Source organism: Elephantulus edwardii, unplaced genomic scaffold, assembly GCF_000299155.1.
Source record: "Elephantulus edwardii isolate Elephantulus edwardi_28Jun2011 unplaced genomic scaffold, EleEdw1.0 scaffold00049, whole genome shotgun sequence".
NCBI lineage: Eukaryota > Metazoa > Chordata > Mammalia > Macroscelidea > Macroscelididae > Elephantulus > Elephantulus edwardii.
The window spans coordinates 10,223,544-10,251,115 of NW_006399799.1; the positions used below are offsets into that span (position 1 = coordinate 10,223,544).

The 27,572-nt window shown below is 39.4% G+C and overlaps 1 protein-coding gene and 1 pseudogene across 1 annotated transcript in view; one reads left to right on the forward strand and one right to left on the reverse strand.

Annotated features, from left to right (window-relative positions):
* The window catches only part of RHBDL2 (rhomboid, veinlet-like 2 (Drosophila)), a 56,953-nt gene that overhangs the window by 1,014 nt on the left and 28,367 nt on the right, over window positions 1–27,572 (reverse strand). The window contains exons 4-6 of the mRNA XM_006886480.1: window positions 20,249–20,349; window positions 15,978–16,038; window positions 1,310–1,371 (exon numbers count right to left, since the gene is read on the reverse strand). Of these exons, the coding sequence (XP_006886542.1) occupies window positions 1,310–1,371; window positions 15,978–16,038; window positions 20,249–20,349 (224 nt within the window). The remainder of the gene's footprint in view (window positions 1–1,309; window positions 1,372–15,977; window positions 16,039–20,248; window positions 20,350–27,572) is intronic.
* Window positions 13,911–15,033, forward strand: LOC102868089 (annotated as a pseudogene).

Below are 27,572 nucleotides of genomic sequence, written 5' to 3' on the forward strand. Positions count from 1 at the left end.
TTTCCTTCACCTGCTCCCCCCACCAGCCAAACTGTGCAGCTCTGCAACTGCATCCTGGCCCATCCTCACCCTTCTGCCCTCAACCCTCACCTTCTTGTACCCCCAATATGTTTTTCCCAGTAAAAAAAAATATTTAAAAAAAAAGGTTACCTTAAACTACTCTCTGAATACATAGCACAGAGCCGTTCTTTTTCATTCTTTGTGATCATCATTGTATTTAGGATGGTTCTATATAATGCCAAGTATGAAAATGGGGTTTGAACCCTGTAGACTGTGCCTTTAGACACCCTTCAAGCCTGGAACTTGAACCCCCCACCCAGGATCAACTTTCAGCCAAACAACACAAATCTATAAAGGTAATAATTACACTAGAGAGAAATGAACTCAGTGCAGTCAAGTATATGAGACCAAATGGTCAGCATTAATCCAAAAACAAAATTCAGAAGGCAGGAAGGAAAGACAGATGGAAGCAGGGAGCCCAACGAGGAAATAAAAAGAGTACTTTCATGTTGAGGGATTGTAACCAGTGTCACAAAACAAAATGTGAATAAATTGTTGAATGAAAAACTAATTTGCTCTGTAAACTTTCACTCAAAATATAATAAGGAAAACAGATGTCCGTTTCCTCAAGGGCTATGCCTAGGAGTGTCATCTAATGCCACATAAATGGAACGTCAGAATTAGAACACAAACAAAGCATACATACAACTACTGCACAGAAGCTACCCAATTAAAAAATTAATTCCAGCCAAACTAGAAATCTTTGTCACTTTTCTTTCTATTGTAAAATTATTTGGGCCCAGCCTAATCCCAGTTTTCAATCTCTTATTCTCCGTAGAAAGTAAAATCTTTCTTGTTTTGTAATAGTTACCATCATGGCAGAAACGGAAAAGCAGAGCCCAGTGTCAGGGATATGATAAAGTGAGAACAACAACAAAAGTTCTGGGTTTCCTAGCAATTAACTTTCCAGTAGCTGCCCAAAAGAAATAATTTTGCAGAGTTAAGAAAAAGAAGTGAAAAGTTGGCACTGAGTAGATTTCAGCACATGGCAGCCCTGCGTGTGTCAGAGAGCCGTGCACCTCGGGGCTTCCAAAGACTGGGTTTCAGAAGTGTGCCACCAGGCTTTACTTCCATAATGCCTGTGGGGCACTTTAACCACCAGCCTTTCTGTTAGGAGCGAGCACATCAATCGTTTATACCACCCAGGGAGTCCAAAATGCAGAGAGGTGGGTGGCTCTAATTGTTGATACTTTTAATCTATTGACAAATAAACACATTTTTATCTTTAAAAAGACCAAACTGAACTCACCGCTGACCCGCTTGCAGAGACAAAGAACCTTCTGTAGAGAGCAAAACCTATATCCAGAGAAACTAGAAAGAAAAAAAAGTCTGCTGAAGCACCAGGATTTCTACAACAGCGATTCAAATGTGCTTGGTTATTATTATTAGAAAAATAATAATAGCTAACATTTATTGAGATACAAAGCCTGATGCTGCTCCAAGAGTTTTACATATATTAGTTAATTTTCATAAATCTTGAAATGTTGTTCTTAAGGTGCCATTGAGTTGAGTGCAACTCATAACAACTCTGTGAACAAAAGATCTGAACCCTGTCTACCCTGCGCCATCCTCACACTTCCTGACACACAAGAGCCCACTGCAGCAGTCACCATGTCAGTCCACCTGGATGACTGTCTTCCTCTCCTCTGCTGACCCTTCATACTTCCCAGCATCATGTCCTTCTCCAAGAAATAACCCCTCCTAGCAAAATACCCAAAGTATGTCAGGCGAAGTTCATCATTCCTATCTCCAAAGAACACTTTAGCTGCACTCTCTCCAAGACATATCTCTTGGTTCTCTTATTAATGTCATTATCCCATTGTACAGATTGAAGCATCTAATATTTATTGATTATCATTCTCTATGCCAGCCAGGCATTATTTTAGGTGGTACATATAAAATAATAGATCAGACAAATCCTAGCCTTGCCTCATGGAGCTAGCTAATAATCTAGGGGAACAAGACAAGTAAAACATAAACTAAAACTCACTGTCATCAAATCTATTCCAGCCCTTGTAAATCTAAACTAGAACAGACTCATCTTTCTCTCATGGAGCAGCTGGTAGATTCAAGCTGCCATCCTTTAGGTTTATTAGCTGAAAACATAACACTCTATGCCACCAGGGCTCCTTACATAAAACATGATGACCTGTGATGTTTGCTACAGAAGGTCAAGGACTGTGGTCTTCAATGTGGGTTGAAGCTCAACATCAGGAAAACAAAGATCTCACCACTGGGCCAATTGGCAGCATCATGACAGATGGAGAAGAGATTGAGAATAACAACTTCAGCTTGCTTGGTTCCACAGTCAACACTCCTGACACTAGCAGTCAGGAAATCAAAAGACAGATTGCATTGGGAAAATCTGTCAGGAACCACTCCAGAGTACTGAAGACCAACCATATCGGTCTATAGAGACTAAGGTGTGCCTGTTCCAAGTCTTCACAATTACTTACTATGCATCAGAAAACTAGACAATGACCAAGAGATAGAAGAAGAATGAATGCCTTTTTACTGTGGTGCTGGAGAAGAGTATTAAATGTACCATGGACTGCCAAGAGAATAAATAAGTCTGTCCTGGAGAGGGTGAAACCAAGTTGCTCCTTGGAGGCAAGGATTTTAAAGCTCCATCTAGTGTACTTTAGGCATGTTTCCAGGAGGTACCAGTCCTTGGAGAAGAACATCATGCTTGCAAGGTTGGAGGGATAGCACAGGTGAGGAAGACCCCAGATGAGATGGATTGACTAACTGGCATAATGGTGGTAGATGTGTTAGAGACAGTGAGATTGCCTCAGGATAGGGCAGGGTTCAGAGCTATTGTTCATAGGGTTGCTATAAGTCACAGGCAACTTGGGGAGAACATAAAAATTAGATATTTGAGAATGCCAGGAGTAGGGAACCATTTTTAACAGGATTGTCAGCGAGGATTTCATTAAAAATAGGACATTGCTGGAGATAAGGGGAGCAAAACCAAGAAAAATAGAATGCAAAACAGTCCCCGTGTGTGAGAACTCCGCGGGCTTTTCTGTGGCCGACTTTTCGGAAAGAGATTGCCAGGCTTTTCTTCTAAGGTGCCTCTGCTGTTGTTGTGTACCATTGTCAGAACCAACCCATTGCTGACCCTCCAGTGGGTTTTTAGAGGCAGTTAATCACATGAGAGGAGATTGCCCTTCTTTCTGTCTCAGAGCAGTTGGTGGAGAGATTGTCCTTCTTTCTGTCTCAGAGCAGTTGGTGGATTTGAACTGCATGCCTGTGGGATTGCAGCACAACTTCTTACTATTAGGTCACCAAAGTACCTCTAGGTAGATCCAAACCTCCAAACTTTTGGCCAGCAGCTGAGTTCATTAATCATTTGCACCACCCATTTGCTCTTATAACAGAGCAAGAATACTGTGCTTTGAGCTAAACCTTTCAGGCAGAGGGAAGACTAAATCTAAAATCCGTAAAACAGAAATGTGTCTGAGATATTTATAAAATATAAAAGCCATTTACTGGCTTCTTCACTGGTTTTCAGAAGCGGTCATCCTCAAACTGACAACAGCATTTCCTGGGAACTTGTTACAAAGGAAAATTCTGAAGCCTCATTGCAGATCTGTTGAACCAAAACTCTGGGGTAGGGGTCAGCTTGAGTGACAGGTAAAATGGTAGGTGATGAGATCAGACTGGTACCCAGGAGAGGTCACATGGAGGCCTTACAACCATTATAAACATTTTCGTTTTCACACTGCAAAAGCCTTTGAAGGATTTTGAACACAACAGTAACATGACGTGACGCAGATTTTCAGAGAAATAATTGGGACTGTTACATAGGAAATAGACTGGAAGGGAGCAAGAATGAGAACAGGAAGACCAGCTAGGATAGTAATACAGTTACTGTAACCCAAATGAGGAATAATGGTGGCATAGTATACATAAACCAAGACAGAGAGTTTACGTATTTGTCCTTGGCTGCACAGAGGCAGGATTTGAACCTTCCACTGTCTGGCTGGGGGGCTTCACTCATCCACCACACTGGTGGTGCTGTTAGATGTAGGAGGGTTGTCCCTGACTCATGTAGCTATCCTAAATACAACAGGACGAAACCCTGCTCAGTCCTCCACCATCCTTGCAATATCTGCTGCACTCAGACCTAGTGTTGGAGCCACTGTGTCCATTAATCTCGTTTGCCAACCCTCAGATTTCCCAAGCATGATGTCTCTAGGGCACTTCTTGATACCATGCCAAAAGTATGTGACACAAAGTGTCACCATCTTTGCGTCTAAGGAGCGATCCTTCTGGCTGCCTTTCCTGCAAGAGATACTTGTTTGGATTTTTGGCAGTCCTTGGTATATTCAGGATTATTCACAAGCACCACAATACAATGATAGCAATTCTTCAACAGTCTTCCTTAGTAATCGTTCAACTTTCACATGTATATGAAGCACAGTTCTTATAGTAGTAGTTGTTGTGTACTATCGCGTCAGAACCAACTCATAGCTGACCCTCCAGCAGGTTTTCGGAGGCAGTAAATTGCACAGGAGCAGCTGATGGATTTAAACCACCTGCCTTTGAGTTGGCAGCGCAGCTCCTTTCCGGGAGGACACCAAGCTCCCATGAAGCACAGTTGCAACCTTTAATCACTAGCAAGAGCACAAAAAATAGGCCATGAAAGAAAACAAGTCACAGTTTCCAGCAAGGTAGTAAGAGGTAGAATTTAGGCATTCTTCAAATCTGTGCTGCAAAAGAAGTTGCGCGTTTCTTGGCCTAGAACCCTGTCCTATGTGAGCAGGCCCCTTGGAAGCATCTTGTGTAGCTGTCACTTTCCTCACCATCCGCCACTTGCCTCTGCTCTACTTGCCAAGTCACAGTGTCCTAGGAGATCTAAAGACCTCGTCCTTGCCTTTGGGAAAATAACATCACCATGTGTTCCAGCCACTTTCCCCTTCAATACTGTATTGATGTTCATGTCAGTGGACAGGAATTGAGGTCGAGGTCGTACTCAATAGTAATTTAATTGTAAATGACTGTGACACAGAATGCTCAATAAATGTGGATGTGCTGTATTTTAAAGTCTGTGCATTTCCTGGTCCAGTGTGCCTAACACATAAATGTAGGACTATGAAAGTAGAAGCAAAGGACTGTCCTATCACAAAGATGACTTTGTTCTAGTCCTACTGGTACACTGCAGGAGCCCTCCTTTCAAAAACTTCATATTATAACCATGAACATGTTAATGTCTCTATTTCGTTTCTCACTTTTCTCCTGACTGCACATCTCTGTCAGCTTGTTATGATTCCTTGGAGAGTTTGTGTCTGACTTGTTGCAGCCACTGAGACAGGACTCCCAAGAGACCTGAAAAATCCAGGGAACCAAAGAGTTTTCTTCATTAATAATGTGAGGTCCCAATAATTTGGTTGTGTGTAAAGGTAACAAGCTTCAAAGCATACCAACATAGTGTTGAACCCTTAACTTTACTGTCTTCCAACTACAAAAATAATGTATATTCATATATAACAAAAGGATATAACGTAAAAGATAAAAAGAAGTAGATATCTTTAATTGTCCATTATCCTATCCAAGAGAAAACAATTTAGCATAGTTTCGTTAGTCTTTTCCTATGTGTTTCTAAACATAGCTCAGATATTACTACTATCTATGACATTTTCAACACAGCATTATATTAAGGTATGTTCATCAAATATAAAGTTTCTGAATTTTTTAAAATGATACTTATTTTATGATAGCGACCACTACACAGACTTTTATATTTTTTTAAAAGCATGAAAATGTGAGATTCTCTACCGTTTTCCAACGGGAAACTCAATTATTTAATTAGATATGTTGTTGTTAGGTGCTATCAAGTCAAGTATGACTTACAGCAAGCAACCCTCTGAAGAGCAGATCTGAATCCTGTTTTATCTGGGCTGTCTTCATCATCTCTGACATACTTGAGCTCATTGCTGCAGTCACTGTGTCAATTCATCTTGACATGGGTCTTTCTCTCCTTTGGTGACCCTCCACCTTTTCAAGCAGGATGTCCCTCTCCAAAGAATAACCTCTCCTGGCAACATGCCCATTGTATGTGAGGTGAAGCTTTACAATCTTTGCCTCCAAGGAGCACTCTAGTTGCATCTTCTCCAAGACATATCTGTTTTGTTCTTTTGACTACCATGGGATATTCAGTACTCTTCTCCAGCATCACAGTTCAGAGGCATCAATTCTTTTTCTGTCATCATTATTCATTGTCCAGCTTTCAGATGCATAGCTGGTGATTGGAGGAAAAAGACCATGGCTTGAATCAGGCACACCTTAGTCTTCAAACTGACATCATTGCTCCTCAGGAATTTGGAGAGGTCACTAACAGCAGACATGCCCAATAAAATATATCTTCTGATCTCCTGACTGCTGGTACCAAGGGTGTTGATTGTGAATCCTAGTAAGATGAAATTGTTGACAACTTCAGTGTTTTCTCTGTCATGATGTTGCTTATCAATCTAGGGCTGAGGATCTTTCTCTGCTTGATGTTGAGATGCCAATTGAAGGCTGTAGTCTTGGATAGTCTGCAGCAAATGTTTCAAGTTCTTGCTTTCAGCAAGCAAGGTTGTGTCATCTGCATAGCAAAGCTTGTCGATGAGTCTTCCTCTTATCCTGACCTCACATACTCCTTGATAGTCCAGCTCCGAAAATTATTTTTGGTCAGTGTACAGATTGACTAGGAATGGAGAGAGGACACAGCTCTGACACACACGTCTTCTGATTGTAAACCATGCAATATTCCCCCCCTCCCATGGGGACAGCACTGTTTGGTCTAGGTGTAGGTTTTGTATAAACATAATCCCCATTCTTCTTAATGTTATCCGTAGTTTGTCATGATCTGCATAGTCAATAAAATACATATATTCATCTCTATTCTCTGCTTTCAGACAGGACCCATCTGATATCTGCAATGATATCCCCAGAGCCATGGCCTCTTCTAAATTCAGCTTGAACTTCTTGCAGTTCTCTCTCAAGCTAGTTTTCAATGATCTTCGGCAATATTTTACTTACCTGTGATATTACTGACATTGTTCAAGAATTTCCATATTCTGTTCGATCACCTTTCTTGTGAATGGAAACAAATATGGCTCTCTTCCAGTCAGTCGGCCAAGTAGCTGTCTTCCAAATTTCCTGGCATAAACAAGGGCTGTCTCTGTTAGCTGAAATATGTTAATTGGTATCACAATGATTCCTGGAGCCTTATTTTTTTGCCAGCGCATTCAGTGCAGTTTGAACATCTTCTTCATTGCCATTGGCTCTTGTTCATATGGTACTTCCTGAAATGTTTCCGTGTTGGCCAATTCTTTTTGGTACAGTGTCTCTGTATATACCTTTCATCTTCTTGAAAAATCTTGAAATATTAAAGATTTTTTCCCATATTATATCTCGGTATTGCAGTTCAAGGCTTGAATTTGTTTTTTCAGTTCTTTCAGCTTGAGAAATGCAGAGACCTGCTGAAGGGTAATAAAAATATATCCACTGTAAAAAAAAAAATATATCCACTGTAGGTGGAGAAATGGAAGCTTATTTTCATCATCATTTGAAGCAGATTGGGTGAAGAACTAGGCAACTCTGTGTGTGTGTGTGTGTGTGTGTGAGAGAGAGAGAGAGAGAGAGAGAGAGAAGATTTGTCCCTTTGCTCAGTAACTTGTTAAAACTCAAGTGTTAACTGTGATAAGACAGCAACTTTCCTACATCCCAGATCTTCCTCTTCTTTCTCTGCTGACAATTTTTGCCAAAATTGCTCTATAGTATAGTAAAGACTATAAACATGTGAGCTACTTTATGCCAGGATTAAATGCTGGTATTTTTTTTTGTTTTGCTTTGTTTTTTTAAAAAAGATCCATTGTTTATTTCCATTTTAAAAATGGATATTTTAAAAGTTTATAAAGAACTTGAATTTCCATTCATTCATTATTTCACATTTTCCTCCCTGCCCCCCCCCAAATGCTGGTGTTTTATAGTTAGATTGTCTTGTAGTCTCTTTCCTCAGAAGTAATAATTGTCTTTGCTGCCATATTGTGAATAATTAAACTCTTAATAATAATTAGCAGAATCTTTTTTATTTCCATGTGGACCAGAAAAATATTTTTTAGTCAATTTCAGTTCATATAAATCTTATGTACAGCAGAACAAAATAGTACCCAATAATAACCCACCTCACAATCACTGCTATGCTGAGCCCATTGTTACAAACCCTGTGTCAGTCCATCTCATTAAGGAGCTTCCTCATTTTTCCTTCTCACCTTCTACTTTATGATACCTTTCTCCAAGGACTGACCCTTCCCAATTACATGCACAAAGTATATGAGATGAAGTCTCACCATCCTCGCCTCTAGGTATACTGCTTCCAAGACAGATTGACTTGTTGTTTTAGGAGTCCATGGTATGTTCAGTATACTTCTTCACCAAAAAAAAAGTATCATCATTCAAAGGCATATATCTGTTGTTGTTGTTGTTGTGTTTTAAGGTGCCGTTGAGTACAACTCATAATGACCCTATGAACATACTCAGTCCTGTCCTGTGGCATCCTCACACTTCCTAACACACAGAGCCCATTGCAGCAGTCAACTGTGTCAATCCACCTGGTTGAGGGTCTTCCTCTCCTTCGCCGACTCTCTACCCTTCCAAATACCATGTCCCTGTCCAAGGAATAGTACCTCCTAGGAGTATATCCAGTGTATGTGAGGCAAAGCCTCATCATTCTTGCCTCCAGAGAGCACTCCGGCTGCACCCTCTCCAAGACATATCTGTTCATTTTCTTGGCTATCCATGGGATGTTCAGTGCTCTTCTTCAATACCACATATAGCTCAAAGGCATCAAATCCTTTCCTGTCATCCTTATTCATTATCCAGGTCTCAGATGCACAGGTAGTAATCAGAAAGAGTATGTCCTGAATCAGATGTACCTTATTCCTCAAACTGACATCACTACTTCTCAATAATTTGCAGACTTTCCCAGTGCAGTGTGTACCAAGGGTGTTAATCGTGGGTCCAAGCAAGATGAAGCTGTTGACAGTTCTCCTCTCCTCTCCATCTGCCTATTGATCCAGTGGTAAGAATCTTTCTTTTCTTGATACTGAAGGCTGAATTCTTTGATCTTCTGCATCAAGTGCTTCAAGTCCTCACTTTCGGCAAGGACGGTTATGTCATCTACATAACGTAAGTTATTGATAAGCCTCCCTCCAATCTTGAAGCCATATTCCTCTTCATAGAGTCCAGCTTCTTGGATAATTTGCTTAGCATATAGATTGAACAGGTAGAGATAAAATACAACCCTGACGCACTCCCTTCCCCATTCCAAACCATGCAGTGCTCCCTGCTCTGCTCTGAGGTGACTGAAAATACAGGTGCACCTTAGTCTTCAGAGAGACATCACTGCCCATTAGTACTTTCAAGAAGTCTTTTGCAGCAGATTTACCCAATGCAATGTTGTTACTATTGTTAGGGGACATTGAGTCAACTCTAACTCATAACAATCCTACGTAAAGCAGATCAAAACTTTGCCTGATCTTGTGTCATCCTCAGAATCTCTAATGGGATTAAGCCCATATTGTTTGATTTCCTGGCTGCTTCTGCATACTTATGTATACTTCTGATGTATAGTTACGTATACTTCTGATACTTATGTATCAGTTGTGAGTCCAAGTAAAATGGAATCTTTGACAACTTGGGCCTCACCAAATGTCACCTCTATTTTAGCTTCCAAGGCCATCATATTCTGATTGTGGGATCTGCCCTTATTCCTTCTGTGTGGACAAACCTCACTTGAAGCAGTTGGGTGAACACACTTAACCACCTCTGTCCTTGGACTCAGCTGAAATTCCATCTTCTCTCTTGATTTCCATTCAGCCTGTACCTCTAATCTATAATTCTTTTAGATTTCAAAAGACACATTAGTCATCCTCCCAGTTTCTTGACCTCCTCTCCTCTACAATCTGAGCCACCACTCTGCTTTTTTATTTATCTTATCATTCTAGTGATTGCATCACCTTCCAAAATCTCCTATTTCAAGGTTCCACATTTGTCCACTGGCTAACTCCCTCTAATACACCACATTTATCTGAATCTCACTACATTCTGTGGCCCATTGGCCCCTCTGACTTTCTCATCATCCCTTGCCTCCCACATATTATTCTTTCTATAACAAGGAGCCATCATTCTGTTTACTCCCTTTCAGACACTCACATCCCCCTTGTATTACTCTTCTCTCCATAGTTTAAAAAAAAAAAACAAAAAACACACACCACAAACAATCAAAAGCATTTGCCATCAAGCCAGTCCTATTCATGGCAATCTGTGTGTGTCAGCATAGATAGTACCCCACTGGGTTTTTAGTGACTGATTTTTTGAAAGTAGATCACCAAGCTTTTCTTCCAAGGAATCTCTATGTGGAATAAAACCTTCAAAGTGTCATTTAGTGCATTAGCCATTTGCACAACCCAGAGACTCTATAAATCTCACCTATAAAACTCCACCCTAAGAACTAACATGGCTGTCAAGGTCATTTGACTCCTAGCAATCCTGTAGGACAGAGTAGAACTAGGGTCTACAAGGCTATAAATCTTTACAAAAGCAGACTACAAAAATAATAAAATAAAACAAAAGCAGACTACATATCTTTTTCCTGCAGAATGGCTGTTGAAGAAAACTTTACTATATTTAATCATACTTTCCACCTATTTCATTCTTTCACCCACACAACTAAGTAGAGAAAGAAAAAAAAACATAACCACACTTACTGTCCTCACTAAAACTCAATTGTTATCAGCTTCAATCCTACTGTATTCTTCTCCATTCTTTTTCCACTTTCCTGGATAACCACTTCATACACTTTCCTCTGTCTTCTATTCCCTTCCATCTCACTTGTTACAAATTTCACTAAGAAAATAGAAGTAATGAGAAGAAGTCCATATAATTTTTATGTGATGTGTTCGCATCATATAATCTGCTTTCTCTCCTGATGTAACTAATGGTCTGAATAAGCAGTTGTTCACCTCTCCCACTCAAGGATAGAGCTCAACCAGTTGTCATCAGCATCACCACTATCTATTAGATCACTTTCATCAGCATATATGTAAACTCAAGTTTTCTAATTGTAGAGGCGGGAATAAAGAAAAACCAGTTCCCTTTTTTACTCCCATATTCTCCACTGGCTTCTCTGTTCTCCTTTATGACAAAACACCTTCAAAAGCCTTTTAAAGACTTGTATCTGCTGCTTCTCTAGCTCTTTTACTCCTAATCTTCTGAAGTCCTTTCACCAAAACTCTCCTCATGATCACCAATGCTGTCCTCAGCACTTAATAAGATCAGTCATCTCCTCCCTAAAAATCTTTCTGACTTAAGTGCCCGAGACACCTTCTGTTCGGTTTTCTATTGCATAGCTGACTGCTGCTTCTCTATGTCTTTTCCTAAGAATTTTCCCATCCTCTAAGTATGGAATGCTGCAGGAGTCAGCCCTCAGACTTTTCATCTTCTCTGTTCTCACTGTCTGGAGCTCTAATTCTCATTGTCTCATGATACTAGTTAGCTACCATCTACAGGCTGACTACTCCAGATTGTAAAGCTCTTACCCAGACCTTTCTTCTGATTCACTGTTCAAAATATGAGACCATGTCCTACTCTGTATCTTCATACTGATCTCTAACCAAGAGACTCAATTAACTCAAGCAATCTGATTTTTCTCCTAAACAAATCTGTGTTTCCAGTTACTCAGATAAAAATGTTCAGTCATCCTTAATTATCTTAAATATCTTCCTGGCTACTAGTCTTTGCATCCACTCTGTTCTCCACCACTACCGACACACACATACAGAGAAAGAGATTGGGTAGTGTCATGTCAATAACTCTGTGTGTGTGTGTGTGTGTGTGTGTGTGTGTGTGTGTAAGTCTAATGGTTCTTGGAAGCAAGGACTTTGAAGCTCTGTCTGACATACTATGGGCATGTTGCAAGGAGAGACCAGTCTTTAGAGAGGGACAGTGCAGGAGACGGAGACCCTGGATGAGATGGATTGACTCAGTGACTGGGGTAATGGGAGTAAGTGTGTCAGAGCTGATAAGGTTGGCTCAAGATAGAGCAGGGTTCAGAGCTGTTGTACATGGTGTCACTATGAGTTGGAGTTGAGGGCATATAGCAACAACAAAACAATGTCTCTTCACTAGCTGGATGAAGGAATCCTCTGAGAAGGAAGCCCCAAAGCTAAGGTCATGGAGCTGGGGTCAGCCTTTCGTATCAAATGGATTGCTGTGACACTCATTTCTGCTTTCTCCAGTTAAGGCTCTTTTAAACTGAACTTTAAAGAACTTGGCTTTTTCTTGAGATAGAGAAAGACTCACAGGAGGGTCTTCTTGAGCAAGTATCGTAACTATTAATCCTTGATTTCCTCTTTCTCTACATCTTAAAACTATCTCAGGCCTCGAGAAGTCTACTTGCAGCCCATCGCTATATGAGCCTGAAGATGGAGCCGTTTTCAGGTGACAGCAAACGATGACAGTACTGGCATTTCATGATTCCCAGGAGAGTAACCCAATTTTATGACATTCTGGATTAGTAGTGGGCCATCAGCAGGTAAGTCTTCCATCTCTCTTATTCCCATTCATGGAAAATCATCACTATTCATTAAATTACAGTTTAGCCTCTAATCACATTCTCCAGCCTCTTTTTTCACCCAACCATCACTGACATTAAAATGAATTAAATAGTTTAAGTTGTAGTGTGTCTATGAGGAAAATGAAGAGGGGCTGAAAAATATTAATAAAAGATGTGAAACATTAATATGTATACTTAACTTTTCTTAGACAAATCTTTCTTACTAAATACTAATTAAAATAGAAATGTGTCTTTTTAAAAAAAAATATTTAAACTGCTTAAACTAAGGAGGACCTGAAGCACTTGCTGCAGAAGGTCAAAGACTGTAGTCTTCAGTATGTATTGAAGCGCAACATCAAGAAAACAAAGATTCTAGGGAGCTCTGGTGGCCTTGAGGCAAGAAGCTGCACTGCAATCCCAGAGGTGCATGGTTCGAATCCACCAGACACTCTGCTGGAGAAGGAGGGGCAATCTCCTCCTGTACCAGTCAGATCCGATTTGATGGTACACACATACAAAATAATAGAATTTTTTTTAAAAAAGAAAGAAAACAAAGCTTCTTACCACCGGGCCAATTGGCAGCACCATGATAGATGGAGAAGAGATTGAGGTTGTTAACAATTACAGTTTGCTCGGCTCCACAGTCAACACTCTTGGCACCAGCAGTCAGGAAATCAGAAGACAGATTTTGCTGGGGAAATCTGCTGTTAAGGACTTCTCTAGAGTACTGAAAATCAGTTATGTCAGCCTAGAGACTAAAGTGTGTCTGATCCACGCCACGATCTTTGCAGTTACTTACTATGCATTAGAGAGCTGGACAGTGATTAAGGATGACAAGAAGAAGAATCGATGCCTTTGAATTGTGGTGCTGAAGAAGAGTCTTGAACATACCATGGACCACCAAGAGAACAAATAGGTCTATCTTGGAGAAGGTGAAAACTTGGGAAAGGAGAATCATGTTTCTCTTTGGAGGCAAGGCTTTTGAAGCTCCATCTCACATACTTTGGGCATGTGGCCAGTAGGGACCAATTCTTACATGCTCAGAAGATTAGCCGGACAGTGCAGGAGAGGAAGACCTCAGATGAGATGGATTGAAACAGTAACTGGGGCAATGAGAGTAGGTGTGTTGGAGTCAGTGAGACTGGCTTAGGACAAGGCAGGCCTAAGAGCTGTTGTTCATTGGGTTACTATGAGTCACAGGCAACTCGACGGCACATAAACAATAGCAATGGAGTCTGGTCTCAAAATGGAGATAAAACCACCTCCCAGTCACCTTCAGCCCGACTTTGACCGGCACTACCGCCACCGGGGGAGAAAAGTCATGATCCAAAAGAACCAGAGCAGTTACAAAAACTTTATTGGTGGTCTGAGCTTTGAAATTACAGATGATAGTTTAAGAGAACATTTTGAGAAATGGGGCACACTTACGTATTATATGGTGATGTGAGGCCCCCAAACAAAATGTTTCAGGGGCTTTGGTTCTGTGACTTACTTTCGTGTTGAAGAGGTGGATGCAGCGTTGTGTACGCAGCCACACAAGGTTAGTGGACGTGTAGTGGAACCAAAGAGAGCTGTTTCTAAGGAGTATTCTGGTGCCCATATAACAGTGAAGAAAATTTTTGTTGGTGGCATTAAAGAAGATACAGAAGAGTATAATTTGAGAGACTACTTTGAAAAATACAGCTAAAAAGAAACCATAGAAGTTATGGAAGACAGGCAGAGTGGAAAAAAGAGAGGATTTGCTTTTGTAACTTTTGATGTTCATGACACAGTTGATAAAATTGTTGTTCAGAAATACCACACTATTAATGGGCACAATTGTGAAGTGAAAAGGGCCCTTTCTAAGCAAGAGATACAGTCTGCTGGATCACAGAAAGGTCATGGAGATGGATCTGGGAACTTTATAGGTCGTGGAGGAAAGTTTGGAGGTGGTAGAGGGAACTTTGGCTGTGGTGGAAACTTTGGTGGAAGAGGAGGCTATGGTGGAGGAGGTGGTGGCAGCCGAGGTAGTCATGGAGGAGGTGACGGTGGTTACAATGGGTTTGGAGGGGATGGTGGCAATTACAGAGGTGGCCCTGGTTATAGTAGTAGAAGGGGCTATGGTGGTGGTGGACCAGGATATGGAAACCAAGGTGATGGATATGTTGGCAGTGATGGAGGATAGGAGGTTACAATGAAGGAGGAAACTTGGGGGGGGGGGTAACTATGATGGTGGTGGAAACTATAATGATTTTGGAAATGATAGTGGACAAAAGCAGTTATGGATCCATGAAAGGGAGCAGTTTTGGTGGAAGAAGCTCAGGCAGTCTTTATGGTGGTGGTATGGATCTGGTGGTAGAAGTGGTGGCTATGGTAGCAGAAAGTTCTAAAAATTCAACAGCAAAGGGGCACAGTTCTTAGCTGGAGAGAGAGCAAGAAGTTATCAGGAAAGCTGCAGGTTACTTTGAGACAGTCGTCCCAAATGCATTAGAGGAACTGTAAAAATCTGCCACAGAGGAACAATGATCTAGTCAGAAAAGTTACTGCAGCTTAAACAGGAAACCCTTCTTGTTCAGAACTGTCATAGCCACAGTTTGCAAAAAGTGCAGCTATTGATTAATGCAATGTAGTGTCAATTAGATGTACATTTTTTTTTTAGATGTACATTCTTGAGGTCTTTTATCTGTTGTAGCTTTGTCTTTTTTCTTTTTCTTACATCAGATATATTACCCTGTAAATTGTGGTAGTGGTACCAGGAATAAAAAATTAAGGAATTTTTAACTTTAATAAAAAAACCCAAAAACAATAGCAATGAACTGTCAATACTTGCCTTCTAGTTCTAGTTCAACAGAAATTAGCTGACATGCTTGCTCACGCACACACACGCGCTCGCTCGCTCTCACTCGCTCTCACACTCTCATGCGCGCTCGCTATCTATCTATCTATCTATATGTAAAATATGAAATTTTAAGAACTCAAAGAAGGAGGTGGACTGAATCAGTGGTTTTCAAACTTTGTCAAACTCTGTAACCCCTATAAATTACTGTATAGAAATACAAGTAGGGCTGTCATAGCTGGAATGGCAGGGTTGCTTATAGCTCTACTCTCATGGGTTTCATATGTCATTGAAGTGCATCCAAGAATCACTCATGATGGTATGTAAAAGTTCTTCCATTTACACCTGCTTCCTTGAGTCATGGAGTCAATAATTCTTTCTAATTCCATCCATAGGCTAATAGTCATCCTACAGGCTAGTGTTTTGGAAATGTCAAAGGCTCTCTGAAGGTTGAACTAATAAGACTGGAAATGAGAACTTTCCACAAAGCACACTTACTTATTAGGATGATGATCAGTAGTCTGGCAATTCCGAGGGCAGGAATCATTTCTCGAAAATTCTTGCAAAGAGATAAATAATAATATAAGCTGGGTATTAGAAAATGAAACATCCACTCTACTTCCTGTCCATATGCTTTTCCAAGTAGAGTTTGAAACTATAAACATTTACAATCCAAACACTGGTCTAACAGCCCAATTTTCAGATGCATCTGGAAGGTGCAGTGCTGGCTCAGTGCACTATAGAAACTAAATGAAATGATATTTAATTCACTATATAAACTAGATATGATTTTAATAGCTTGATATAATTCAAATATGTATGTAATAGAAATTTGGTGCTTCATGTGCCCATTAACATGTTGCCACACACTTTTAAATTGATGACCGTGCTTAGAAACACATTTGTCATCATTTGTGGCAACGTGTTAAATGGAGGGGGCCTCCGTAACTGAGCTTATTAACTGAAATCTTAATATTGTCTTAAATTTTTTGTTGTTTTATTATGATTTGAATGAAAGCTTGCAAAGCTAGTTGGGTTTTCATTCAACCCTTCATGCACATTTAACTTTATGATATTAATAACAGTACACAGAATGTAACTGTACTCAGCCTGTATCCTCCCTGCATTCCTTCTTTCCATTAGTCTTTCTGAATATTAATTTCTAAAAAAACTTAAAATGTTGATCAGAAACATTATTTTTAGCTTTGAAGAATCTCAGTCTAGTTTATAATCTCAGAGAATTGTTGAAGTCAGAAAGGCATTTCTGTTTCAGTTTATTGATTCATTTCTTCCCCTTCAAGTCATTAAACATTTTTTAAATAATTTTTTATTTTAATTGTGATGTTAATTAAAGTTTACAGAAAAGTTAGATTTTCATTCATTCATTCATTGTTTCGCTTTTTACCCCCTCCTTTCTCCCCTCCCCTAGTTAACTTTTTATATATCCTCATTCATCAGACCTTTTCTAAGAAAAAAAGGGAACGCTGGTAGCCTAGTAGGTAAAGAGTTGGACTGCCAACCCAAAAACTGGTGGTTCAAATCCATCAGTTGCTATAAGGGAGAAAGATGGACAATCTCTGCCCATGTGATTTACAGCCTCTGAGAACCCGCTGGAGAGTCAGCTATGAATTGGTTCTGATTCTATAGCAGTGAGTTGAGTTGAGTGTCAAAATGGTCATGTTCATTCTAAATCAACTGTTTCCAAATTTTATGATGATCACCCATTGGAAATAATGTACATAGCAACCCAGTACTCCTGTAAATCACTACTTACTGTTATCATATGTAATACACACTGATTATGTTTTCTTTTACATTTTTTATCACAGCCTCCTAAGCTGAGTCTTTATGGGTCAGAGGCCAACTAGAAAGCAGCTAACAACAACAAATGGCTCCATCCCAAAGTTTGAAAGGTGCTTTTCTATGTTTAGTTGCTGCATCTTTTTTCCCCAACAATATTTTAAAGTATACTTGGCTGCTGGCTAAAGGATAAAACTAGTCAGAATTTTCACCTTTTTAAAAATTGGTTGACATTCTCATATTAGTAGAAGTAAAAAATTTTGGAGGACAGTTTGGCAAATATCTCAAAATCTAAAATATTTATCTAATAAATCTATTTCTAGGAATTTATCCTACACTGGAAAAAAATTCACAAATGGAAAAGAACATTCCTATTGTTGGTAAATGTAAAGTGCTGGAATCATTCCAGAAGCCTTGCATCTGTACACGTTAAATAAATCGCAGGGCATGGGGGTTTGGGAAGAGAATAGAAGACTAGATAGATAATGAACACATATTGGAACAGAAGAGGGAGAAAACTGTTTAAAAGAAATATTGGATTAGGCATTATGTGTAAGACAATGGTCCAGAACAAGAGGTACATTGTAAAGGGAACTGAGGGAGGGGAGGATTGGGCAACAATGAATGAATATTTTTTAAAAATAAAGTGAACTAGGGGAGGGGAGGGAAGAAAATGCAACAATGAATGCATAAAAATCCAACTCCTCTATAAATATTCTTTAAAATCACAATTAAAAAATACCCAAAAAAGTAATTTTTTTTTTAATCACTGCAACTCAGAAGATGAAGTTGTATCTCTAATAGTATGATTAAATGGTCAAGATAGTCTGGTAAGATGTAGAACAGTTTAAGGCTGAACTCACTTTTGTACTATTGGTAGGCTTTTGGATATATACGGAATAGGAGTCAAACTACTAACAAATACATGCCCGAGACTTTGATTTTCTACTCATTTCATTCAGGATTTTAATTCATATTCATTACTTCTGAAATCATAAAAAATAAAGATAATTATGAAAGGAAAACTGAATGTTTGGTGGCCATATAATACTCAGAAAGAAGAATGGTGCTCTCTTTAGTCAATGAGCGAATACTAATAAATGAACTTCCTAAATCAAATACAGTCCATCCTCATTATTTGCAAATTTGTGTTTGCCTAATCTCAAATTTATCTGTAGCCTCAAAATCAATACTTGAGGTACTGTCATAGTCACTCATGAGTATGTTGTTGTTGTTGTTGATTGCCTTTAAGTTGAGCACGACTCATAGCAACCCTATGAACAAAAGGCCTGAAGCCCCTCTGCAACTATCATCATTTATCAAACGTCATAGAGTTTCCAGAGGCATGTTGTTTAGAAAGTGGATACCACTCCTGCTTCCAAACCTGTCATAGTATGTTATTGGTTGAGTCATCTGTGATGAATATAAAGGATGAAAAATTTGAGTTGTCCAACATGTACATTTCCAGCTAAGGTCAAGCTAGGAGACACTGCTTTCGTGTTTAATCTCTCAAAGTCTATTTGTTACGTGCTATTAGCTTGGAACCAACTTGTAGCAGACCTTCTAATGGTTTTTAAGAGACTGTAAATAATATGAGAGAACATTTCCCATATTTCTCACTAGAACAACTAGAGGATTCAAATTGCATGTCTTAGGTTGGCAGCTTAGCTCCCGTCTAATAGGTCACCAGTGTTCCATCTAGTCTATCTAGTGCCCCATTATTTGCAGTGTGTGTTTCTGTGTGTGTGCACTTGTGTGCACTTTTTCGTAGTGATTTCATGTTTTAAATGGCCTCGTAGGTCAAAACTCCAACTCAGTGTCATCTGAGTCTGAACTGATTCATAGCTGACCTTCTATAGGTTTCCAAGGCCATAAGTTGCATGGGAGGAGATTGCCCATCTTGCTCCCATGGAGCTGCTTGTAGATTTGAACTGCTGGAGTGGCCTGTGAGTTAGTAGCACAACTCTTTAAGGGCTACACTACCAGAAACTTGGGAGATAGAAAAAGAGAAAGCTGTAACACTGGACACAGTGGGGAAATGACAAGAAGAAACAACAAGTGAACAGAAATATGAGAACCAAGAGACCAGCAATAGTGTGGAGGGCTTCTAGCCCACGGAGTGAGAATGTTCTCTTCTTCAGGCATGAGATGTAGCTGTATTAGCTGAGTGAGCCACAGAATCAGAGAGCTGTGCACCTTTGAGTTGAGGCTCACCAGTGGAGTAGAGTAAGTACTTCTGGGCACATATCAGTGAAGCAATTTTTATTATTATTATTATTAATTTTAATGAAATTTTACAGAGACTTTGGATTTCCATTCATTCATTGTTGCACTTTTCTCACTGCCCACCCCTCCCCCTCAGTTCACTCTTCTCTTTGAAAAGTAAAAGGAAAATTCTTTCCTGAGTAGGGCAGATGCTCAGCTGGCCCAAGATGCTCAAGAAGACTTAAGGATCAAGGGACTCACAAAAAGCTGTCCTAACTGAAGAACTGTACCCTGCTTCTGAATTGTAACTTGTTACTTTCTTAATAAAGTCCATAATCTAAAGCATTGCCTCTGAGTTCTGTGTAGCTATTGCAAGGAGTGACCAAGCCCAATAATGAAGTAGAGAGGGAAGATGGCTGGTTTCAGAACTAGTAGAAAGGTTGGAGAGAAGAGGTGTATCTGACCTCTGCTTCACGGGATCAGCTTAGGGCTCTTCGTGCTTATAATGATCCTCTGTCCCCTTCATGAAGTGGGAGGAGACTGGACAACTGTACCGCACTACTATTTTCACACCAGTCTTTCTTCCATGGTGCCAATGAATGGATTCTAATCACAAATTTTATCCTCGTAGGCTTTAGGTATAAACCATTGTGCCATCTAGGGGCCTTTCATAGAAAATAACAAAAATCAGCTATACCAGTGCTTTTATATAGAGAGATATGCTTTTTTTAAAGTCCACAAATTTTATTTCCCAGAGATCTTACCACCAGAGCATTCATGAAATAGCCTCCCATCAGAGCATAGGCTCCTCCTGAAGCACCCACAAGATATTTGAGTGGATCAAAGATGGAGCTGGCAAGAGATCCTAAAGAAAAAGAACATGAAAGATCAGGCTATAACAATCACGAAAAAAGAAATATGTATCTAATCTAGGGTAACAAGGGTTTGGGATATTTAGACCATTTTTATATTAAGAAGCAATAAGTTTGTCAGTACTATAAACATAGCTATGTAAAGTCATGATCTCAATTTTTCTGAAATATTGGAGGCTCCTTAAAAAAGCTTATTATGCATCGAAGAGTTGGACAATGACTAGGGAGGACAGAAGGAGAGTTGATGCCTTTGAGCTGTGGTGCTGGAGAAGAGTACTGAATGCACCATGGACTGCCAGGAAAACAAACAGATTCATCTTGGAGAGGATTAAACCAAGCTACTCCTTGGAGGCAAGGATTCTGGGGCTTCATCTGACATACTTTGGACACGCTGCAAGGAGGGACGGGTCCTTGGAGAGGGACATCATGCTTGGGAGGGTGGAGGGACAGCGCAGGAGGGGAAGACCCTCTGTGAGATGGATTGATTCGGTGACTGGGGTAATCGGGATGGGTGTGTCAGAGGCAGTGCGGTTGGCACAGGATAGATTAGAGTTTAGGGCTGTTGTACATAGTGTTGTTTTTAGCCACAAGAAACTCTAAGGCACATAACAACAACAACAACAGCCTTAAAAAAGCAGTAAAAAAAAAATAAAAAAATCTAAAAAAAAGAGAAGACTGTACTAGGGGGAGGGGTGGGCAGGGAGAAAAGTACAACAATGAATGAATGGAAATCCAAAATCTCTGTAAATTTTAATTAAAATTAAAAAATTATAAAAAAGGTAAAAAAAGCCATATAACAACTATAAGAGCACAGATTTTATGCCAGATTTGTTAACTAGATGACTTAAACTTATTTAACCTCTCTGTGCCTGTTTCCCTACACTACAAAATGGATATATTAACTGAACTTACCTCAGTGGGCTGCTGTAGAAGAACAAGTTGATATATGTGTGTAGTACTTAGAGTGATGACTGACAGGTTACACTATCTTAAATATAGCTGACTTGTTAGCCATTATTTTTAAATATCCCACATGCTTATCCAAAAGAAGTGAAACATCTGATACATTCCAACATTTTATTATCTAAGCTCACCTCATTTGTAAGCTAGCTCATAATTTTTTATATCCTAACTCTTTTTAATTTTTTTTTTTACTTTACTCTGACACTTTATCTGGAAATAATTTTAATATATAAAACTAAATGAGAAAGAAAGTTCTTACCCATATTGAAAATATATGACATGCATGTAAACCACTTCCTCTTCCCACAAGCCTGGCAGATATATCTGAGCAATCAATCATGGAGTTAGAATTTGGCCTCAGAATCCTTCTCAACATACCATTCAAATAGATTGAGCAAACAAAATAAAACCTGTTTGCTAACTCATCTTACATTGCCTGGGCCAAAGCAAGGCTCCAGTCACTTTATGCTACTTCTAAAATGTTCTCATTCCTGCTTTGTTATAATTTTGCTTTGTTTTTTGTTGATTTGCACACAGTAATTTATTTTCATTGTGTTTCATTCATGTACACTGGTTTTATATCATTTTTAATTTACCATATATTTCATGCAATCATTAATATACACTATTTCATATAACCAATCACTATTAATCTACACCTGTTATCACCCCATCTCTGAGTCCTCACTGAATTTTTCCTGTTCTTTCACTGCTGCCACCCCACCATCCACCCACTAAACTCTGCCGTTCCAATGATCCCCACCCTTCCCTTTTACCCACTCTTCTTCTCCCACCCCTTCTCCTTTTGGACATTCACACACATCTAACTATTTATCCTTCCATTTTTACAATGATAGTTTTATGCAGTATTTGTTCTTAGTTCACTCAACATAATGCTATCTAGACTCTCCCACGTTAGTCTTTTACAAAATCATTGTTCTTATGCTGCATAAATACTGCTTATTACTGATTGATTTCTTTTTTGTTCAAAACCCTCCTCCAGTCCTTAACAGAGTTATATCTGTTAAATATTAATTGAATATCATCCTTATATTGTGTCAGCTCTGAGGCTATTACAAATATATGAGTAAACACTTATCACAAAATACAGGATATAATCAATCGTTTTGCTTTTTAAAAGTGTAATAGCTTGATCTACTTTTATCAGGAAGCATTTGGGACAAAATTACTTTTTCTTCAGAGAGATGAAGGCTTTAGTTCTTTGACAAGATGGTAACATTTTGATTCAGGATGCGAACTGGGAAAGCAAAGACATATGGCCTAAGAAGTGAGTGAGGGTCAGTGAGAAGTCCAGTAGGGTTAGAGCAGTGTTTCTCAAATCCTAACCTACAGAACAGGAATGGGGTGGCTGCATCTTAGTCATAGGAGAAACTTCAAAGTTCAGATACAAACATCCTTTTTCCCCCTACTTTGGCCAGAATGGAGTAGCAAAGATTTATTATCTGAAACAACCAAAGCACAGGAAAAAAAGAAAATATGTAGCACATAGTTTTCAAGGTACTGAGTGTTGCACAAAAAAAGGACAGAGAACCCTGAAGGGCAGGAAATAGTTGAGTTGGGTCATTTCCTAGTTTACTGCCCTGAGAGAAATAATAGGTCACAGCACATGAAAGGGCAACTCAAGCAGAGCCAAGGACTCTTCAAGCTGATGAAATGGAGTTCAGCGTCCAGATAGACCAGGCTGCTAAAATTTGCAGAACATAATACCAGGGAGGGGAGAGCTGCACAAATAACTCTGGAAAAGAGCATGTAAGAAAAGCTCAAGTGCTACCAGAGAGGTGAGGATAGGGCAGGATCATAGCTGCTGTTCTCAGGGTCATTATGAGTCACATTTGACTCACTGGGACCTAACAACAGCAAGAGAGGACTACTAAGATTCAGAGAGTGGGGAGGGCCTAGTGTTCACAGAAGGTTATAAACACTAACTAGAGAGAGAGAGGTTAACTAACTTTCCAGACTGGAAACCACAATTTGTGCAATACTGGGTAGTAGACACAAAAGGGCCTTGCACCAGTAATAATGGTTCCTTACCATTAAGCATGGCTATAAACACAATTTCATGTAGCAGATCTTTCCACAAAGGAACACATTATTTTCAAGTAAGTACCACAATGAGATTTAAAAATCTAAAACTTTAAGTCAGAGATTTCAAAACCCTCTTAATAATTTCTTTTTAAAAACCTCAAACAAACAGTAAGAGTGGACAGATAATGATGACTACATTGGAACAGATGAAGGAAAGAACTGTTTCAAAGGAATATATGATTAGGCATTGTATGTATGACAGTAGTCCAGAATAAGAGGTGCATTGCATAGTGGACTGGGGGAGGGAGGGAAGAAAATAGTGCAACAATGAATGAATTTTTTAAAAAAAAACAACACACCAAACGAACTAGAGGGAGATGAGTAGGAGAGGGATGAAAATGTACAACAATAAATACAACTTTTCTGTGAACTTTGGTTAAAATAACATTTTTTTTAAATTTATTATTTAAAAAACCCCTCAAACAGAAAAATCAGTAAGAATATAGAAGACAATATAATCAACCAAATATCTAATTGATTTTTATAAAGCACTTCCAACACCAGAACAAATTCTTCTAAATGCACACAGAATACTTATAAATAGAGACCATATTCTAAACTATAAAATCTTAACACTGAAAATATTTCAAGTCATGCAAGATATGCTCTCTAAATACAGTGAAATTAAATTAGACTTTAGTAACAGGACATCTCTGGAAAATCTACAAATATCTTAAAATTAGCATACTTATAATTAATCCATATATCAAAGGATAAAGTTCTTACTGTTATGTGCCATCGAGTCTCTTGGGACCCATAGCGACCCTATGTATAGTAAACCTGAAACCTGCTCTATCCTGTGCCAACCTTATTGTCTTTGACAAACCTACCCATATTACCACAGACACTGAATCAATGCATCTCATCAAGGGTCTTCCTCTCCTGCACTGTCCCTCCACCCTTCTGGTCTCTCTCTAAGTACTGGTCTCTCTTTGTAACATGTTCAAAGTATGTCAGATGAAGCCTCAGAATCCTTGCCTCCAAAGAACAGTCTGGTTTCACCCTCTCTAGGATGAACCTGTTTGTTCTCCTGGCAGTCCATGGTATGTATATTCAATACTCTTTTCCAGCACCACAGCTCAAAGGCATCAATTCTCTTTCTCTCATGCCTAGTCTCTAATGCATAGCAAGTAATTGCAAAGACCATGGCCTAGATTAGGACTACCTTAGTCTCCAGACTACATCTTTGCTCTTCAGTACTCAGGAGAGGTCCCTGGCAGCAGACTTTCTCAATGCAATTTGTCTATTTGATTTCCTGGCTACTGGAACCAAGAGGTTGATTGTGGAGCCAAGCAAACTAAAGGTGTTAAGTCTCAATTTCTTCAGTGTCTATCAGGCCCCATGGTGAGAATCTTTGTTTTCTTGATGTTGAGCTTCATTCAGTCCTTATTGAAAGCTGCAGTCCTTGACCTTCTGCATCAAAAGCTTCAGGCCCTCCTTAGTTTCAACAAGCAGGGTTGTGCCATCGGCATAATGCAAGTTGTTGATGAGTCTTCCTCAAATCCTGATGTCACACTGTTCCTCATAGAGCCCAGTCTCCCGGATGATCTGTTCTGCATATAGATTGAAAAGGTATGGTGGTAGGACACATCCCTGGTGTACACCCTTCCTGATTTTCAACCATGCAGTGTTCTGACTGCTGCTTCCTGGTCCAAGTATAGGTTTCACACAAGCACAATCAAATGTTTTGGGATTTCCATTCTTCTCGGAGTTAGCCACAGTTTATTGTGATCCACACAGTCAAATGCCTTTGCAGAGTCAGTGAAACACAGACATTCCTCTTGTACTCTGCTTTCAGCCAAGATCCTTCTAAACAATAGTTTTAATATCCCTAGTACCACAGTCTCTTCTAAACCCAGCCTGCACATATGAAAGTTCTCTGTAGTTGTATCAGTAGTTGGAAAACATGGACTTGGTGACAGAAGTTAAGCTGGAGATAGAATGACAGAATTCTGTACATTCAATTGCAAATACTTTTTATAAGAAACACAAACACAGGCTATCTATATGGATTTCACCTGATGGCATGCATAGGCATCAGATTGATTGTATCTGTGTAAAGAATCACTGGAGAAGCTCAATATCAGTTGTGGAAACTAGGCCAGGTATTGATTGTGGAACAGACCACCAACTACTCATATGCAAGTTAAAGCTGAAGTTAAAGAAAATTAAATCCACAGGAATCAAAATTTGACCTTGAGTCTATCCTACTTAAATTTCAAAACCATCTCAAGAGCAAGTTTGAGGCCTTGAACACCAGTGAGCAAAGACCAGATGTACTGTGGAAGGATTATCAAGAGGATCATCCATGAAAAATGCAAAAGGTCATTACAAAGGCAGAGAAGAAAGACCAAGCTGAATGTCAGACAAGACTCTGAATATTGCACTAGATTGCTGAGAAGCCAAAGCAAAGGATTAAATCAAGACATTAGGGAGCTGAACAGATCTCAAGGGCAGCACAGGAAGACAAAATATTATAATGAAATGAGTAAAGAGCTGGAGTCAGAAAATCAAAAGGGCCTAACTCGCTTGGCATTTCTTTTTTCTTTTCTTTTTTTTTTTTGGCATTTCTTAAGCTGAAGGAATTGAAGAACAAATTCAAGCCTTTAGTTTTAATACTTACATATGCTTTGGGAAGAATATTAAATGATCCAGGAAGCATTAAAAGAAGATGAAAAGAGTAAACAGAGTCATTGTACCAAAAGGAATTGGTGGACACAGAAGAATTTCATAAAACAAAGTATGAGTAAGAGCCTGTGGTGATGAAGGAAGAAGTTCAAGCTACTCTGAAGAAATTGGCAAAAAAACAAAGCCCCAGGAATTAACAGCATACTGGTTGACATATTTCAACAAACAGATGCTGCCCTCGATGTGCTCACCAAGTTGTGCAAAGAAATCTGGAGGAAAACCACCTGGCCAACTGTCTCGAAAAGATCCATATTTATTCTCATTCCAAAGAGAGGTGACCCGACAAGAGTGTGGAAATTATCGAACAATTTCATTAATATCACATGCAAGCAATATTCTGCTAACAATTATCCAAAAATAACTGGAATAGCATATCAACAGCTCTGCCAGATGTGCAAGGAGAAAGTGGAAAGGTAATTAAGAAACATTTTAACAAAATTAAAATAAAAACAACTTACTGAGATTTTAATGATAACACTGAAGCAGTATTTTTGGGGAAACTTACTGTCTTAAAATGTCTAGACAAGAAAAAAATGAAAGTTCCCAAATCAGTAACCTCACTCTCCATATTAAAAACCTGGAATAGCAAATGAAACACAAAGTGGAAGAAAGGAAATAGTAAACAGCAGAGCAGAAAGCACTAAAATAGTGAAAACTAAAAGTTGTGTTTTTTTTCCCTTAGAAGATCAGTAAATATACCCAAAATCCAGTTGATCGGGGGGAATGTGAAATAACACAATTACCAATGTTGTTGTTATGTGCTGTCAATTCACTTGCGACTCATAGTGACCCTATGTACAAGAAAGAGCCTTAAACCCTGCTCTAGCCTGTGCCAACCTTATTGTCTCTAACACACCTACCCTGATTATCCCTGTTACTGGATCAATCCATCTCATCGAGGGTCTTCCCCTCCTGCACTGGCCCTCCACCCTCCCAAGCATGATGTCCCTCTCCAAGGACCAGTCCCTCCTTGTAATATGTCCAAAGTATGTCAGATGAAGCTTCAGGCCCGGTTTCACGCTCTCCAGGATGAAGCTGTTTGTTCTCCTAGCAGTCCATTTCAACACTCTTCTCCAGCACCACCAATAAGAAGATTAATGTCACAGAATTGGGTAACAACATTGATATTAAAATGATAATAAGAGAAATTATTAAAAAGAGCCAAGAGGAACAAAAATATCTCATCACATAAAGACTTGTACACAAATTTTCATAGCAGCTTCATCTCTGCTAGTATCCAACTGGAAACAATGCAAATTTCCATCAGCATGTAAATGGATGAACAAATTGTGGTGCAGGTTTACAACTCAGAATGCTTGTTGTTGTTGTTGTTATGTGCCGTCGAGTCGCCTGCGACTCACAGCGACCCTATGTACAACAGCCCTAAACTCCGCTCTGTCCTGTGCCAATCGCACTGTCTCTGACACTCCCATCCCAATTATCCCAGTCACTGAATCAA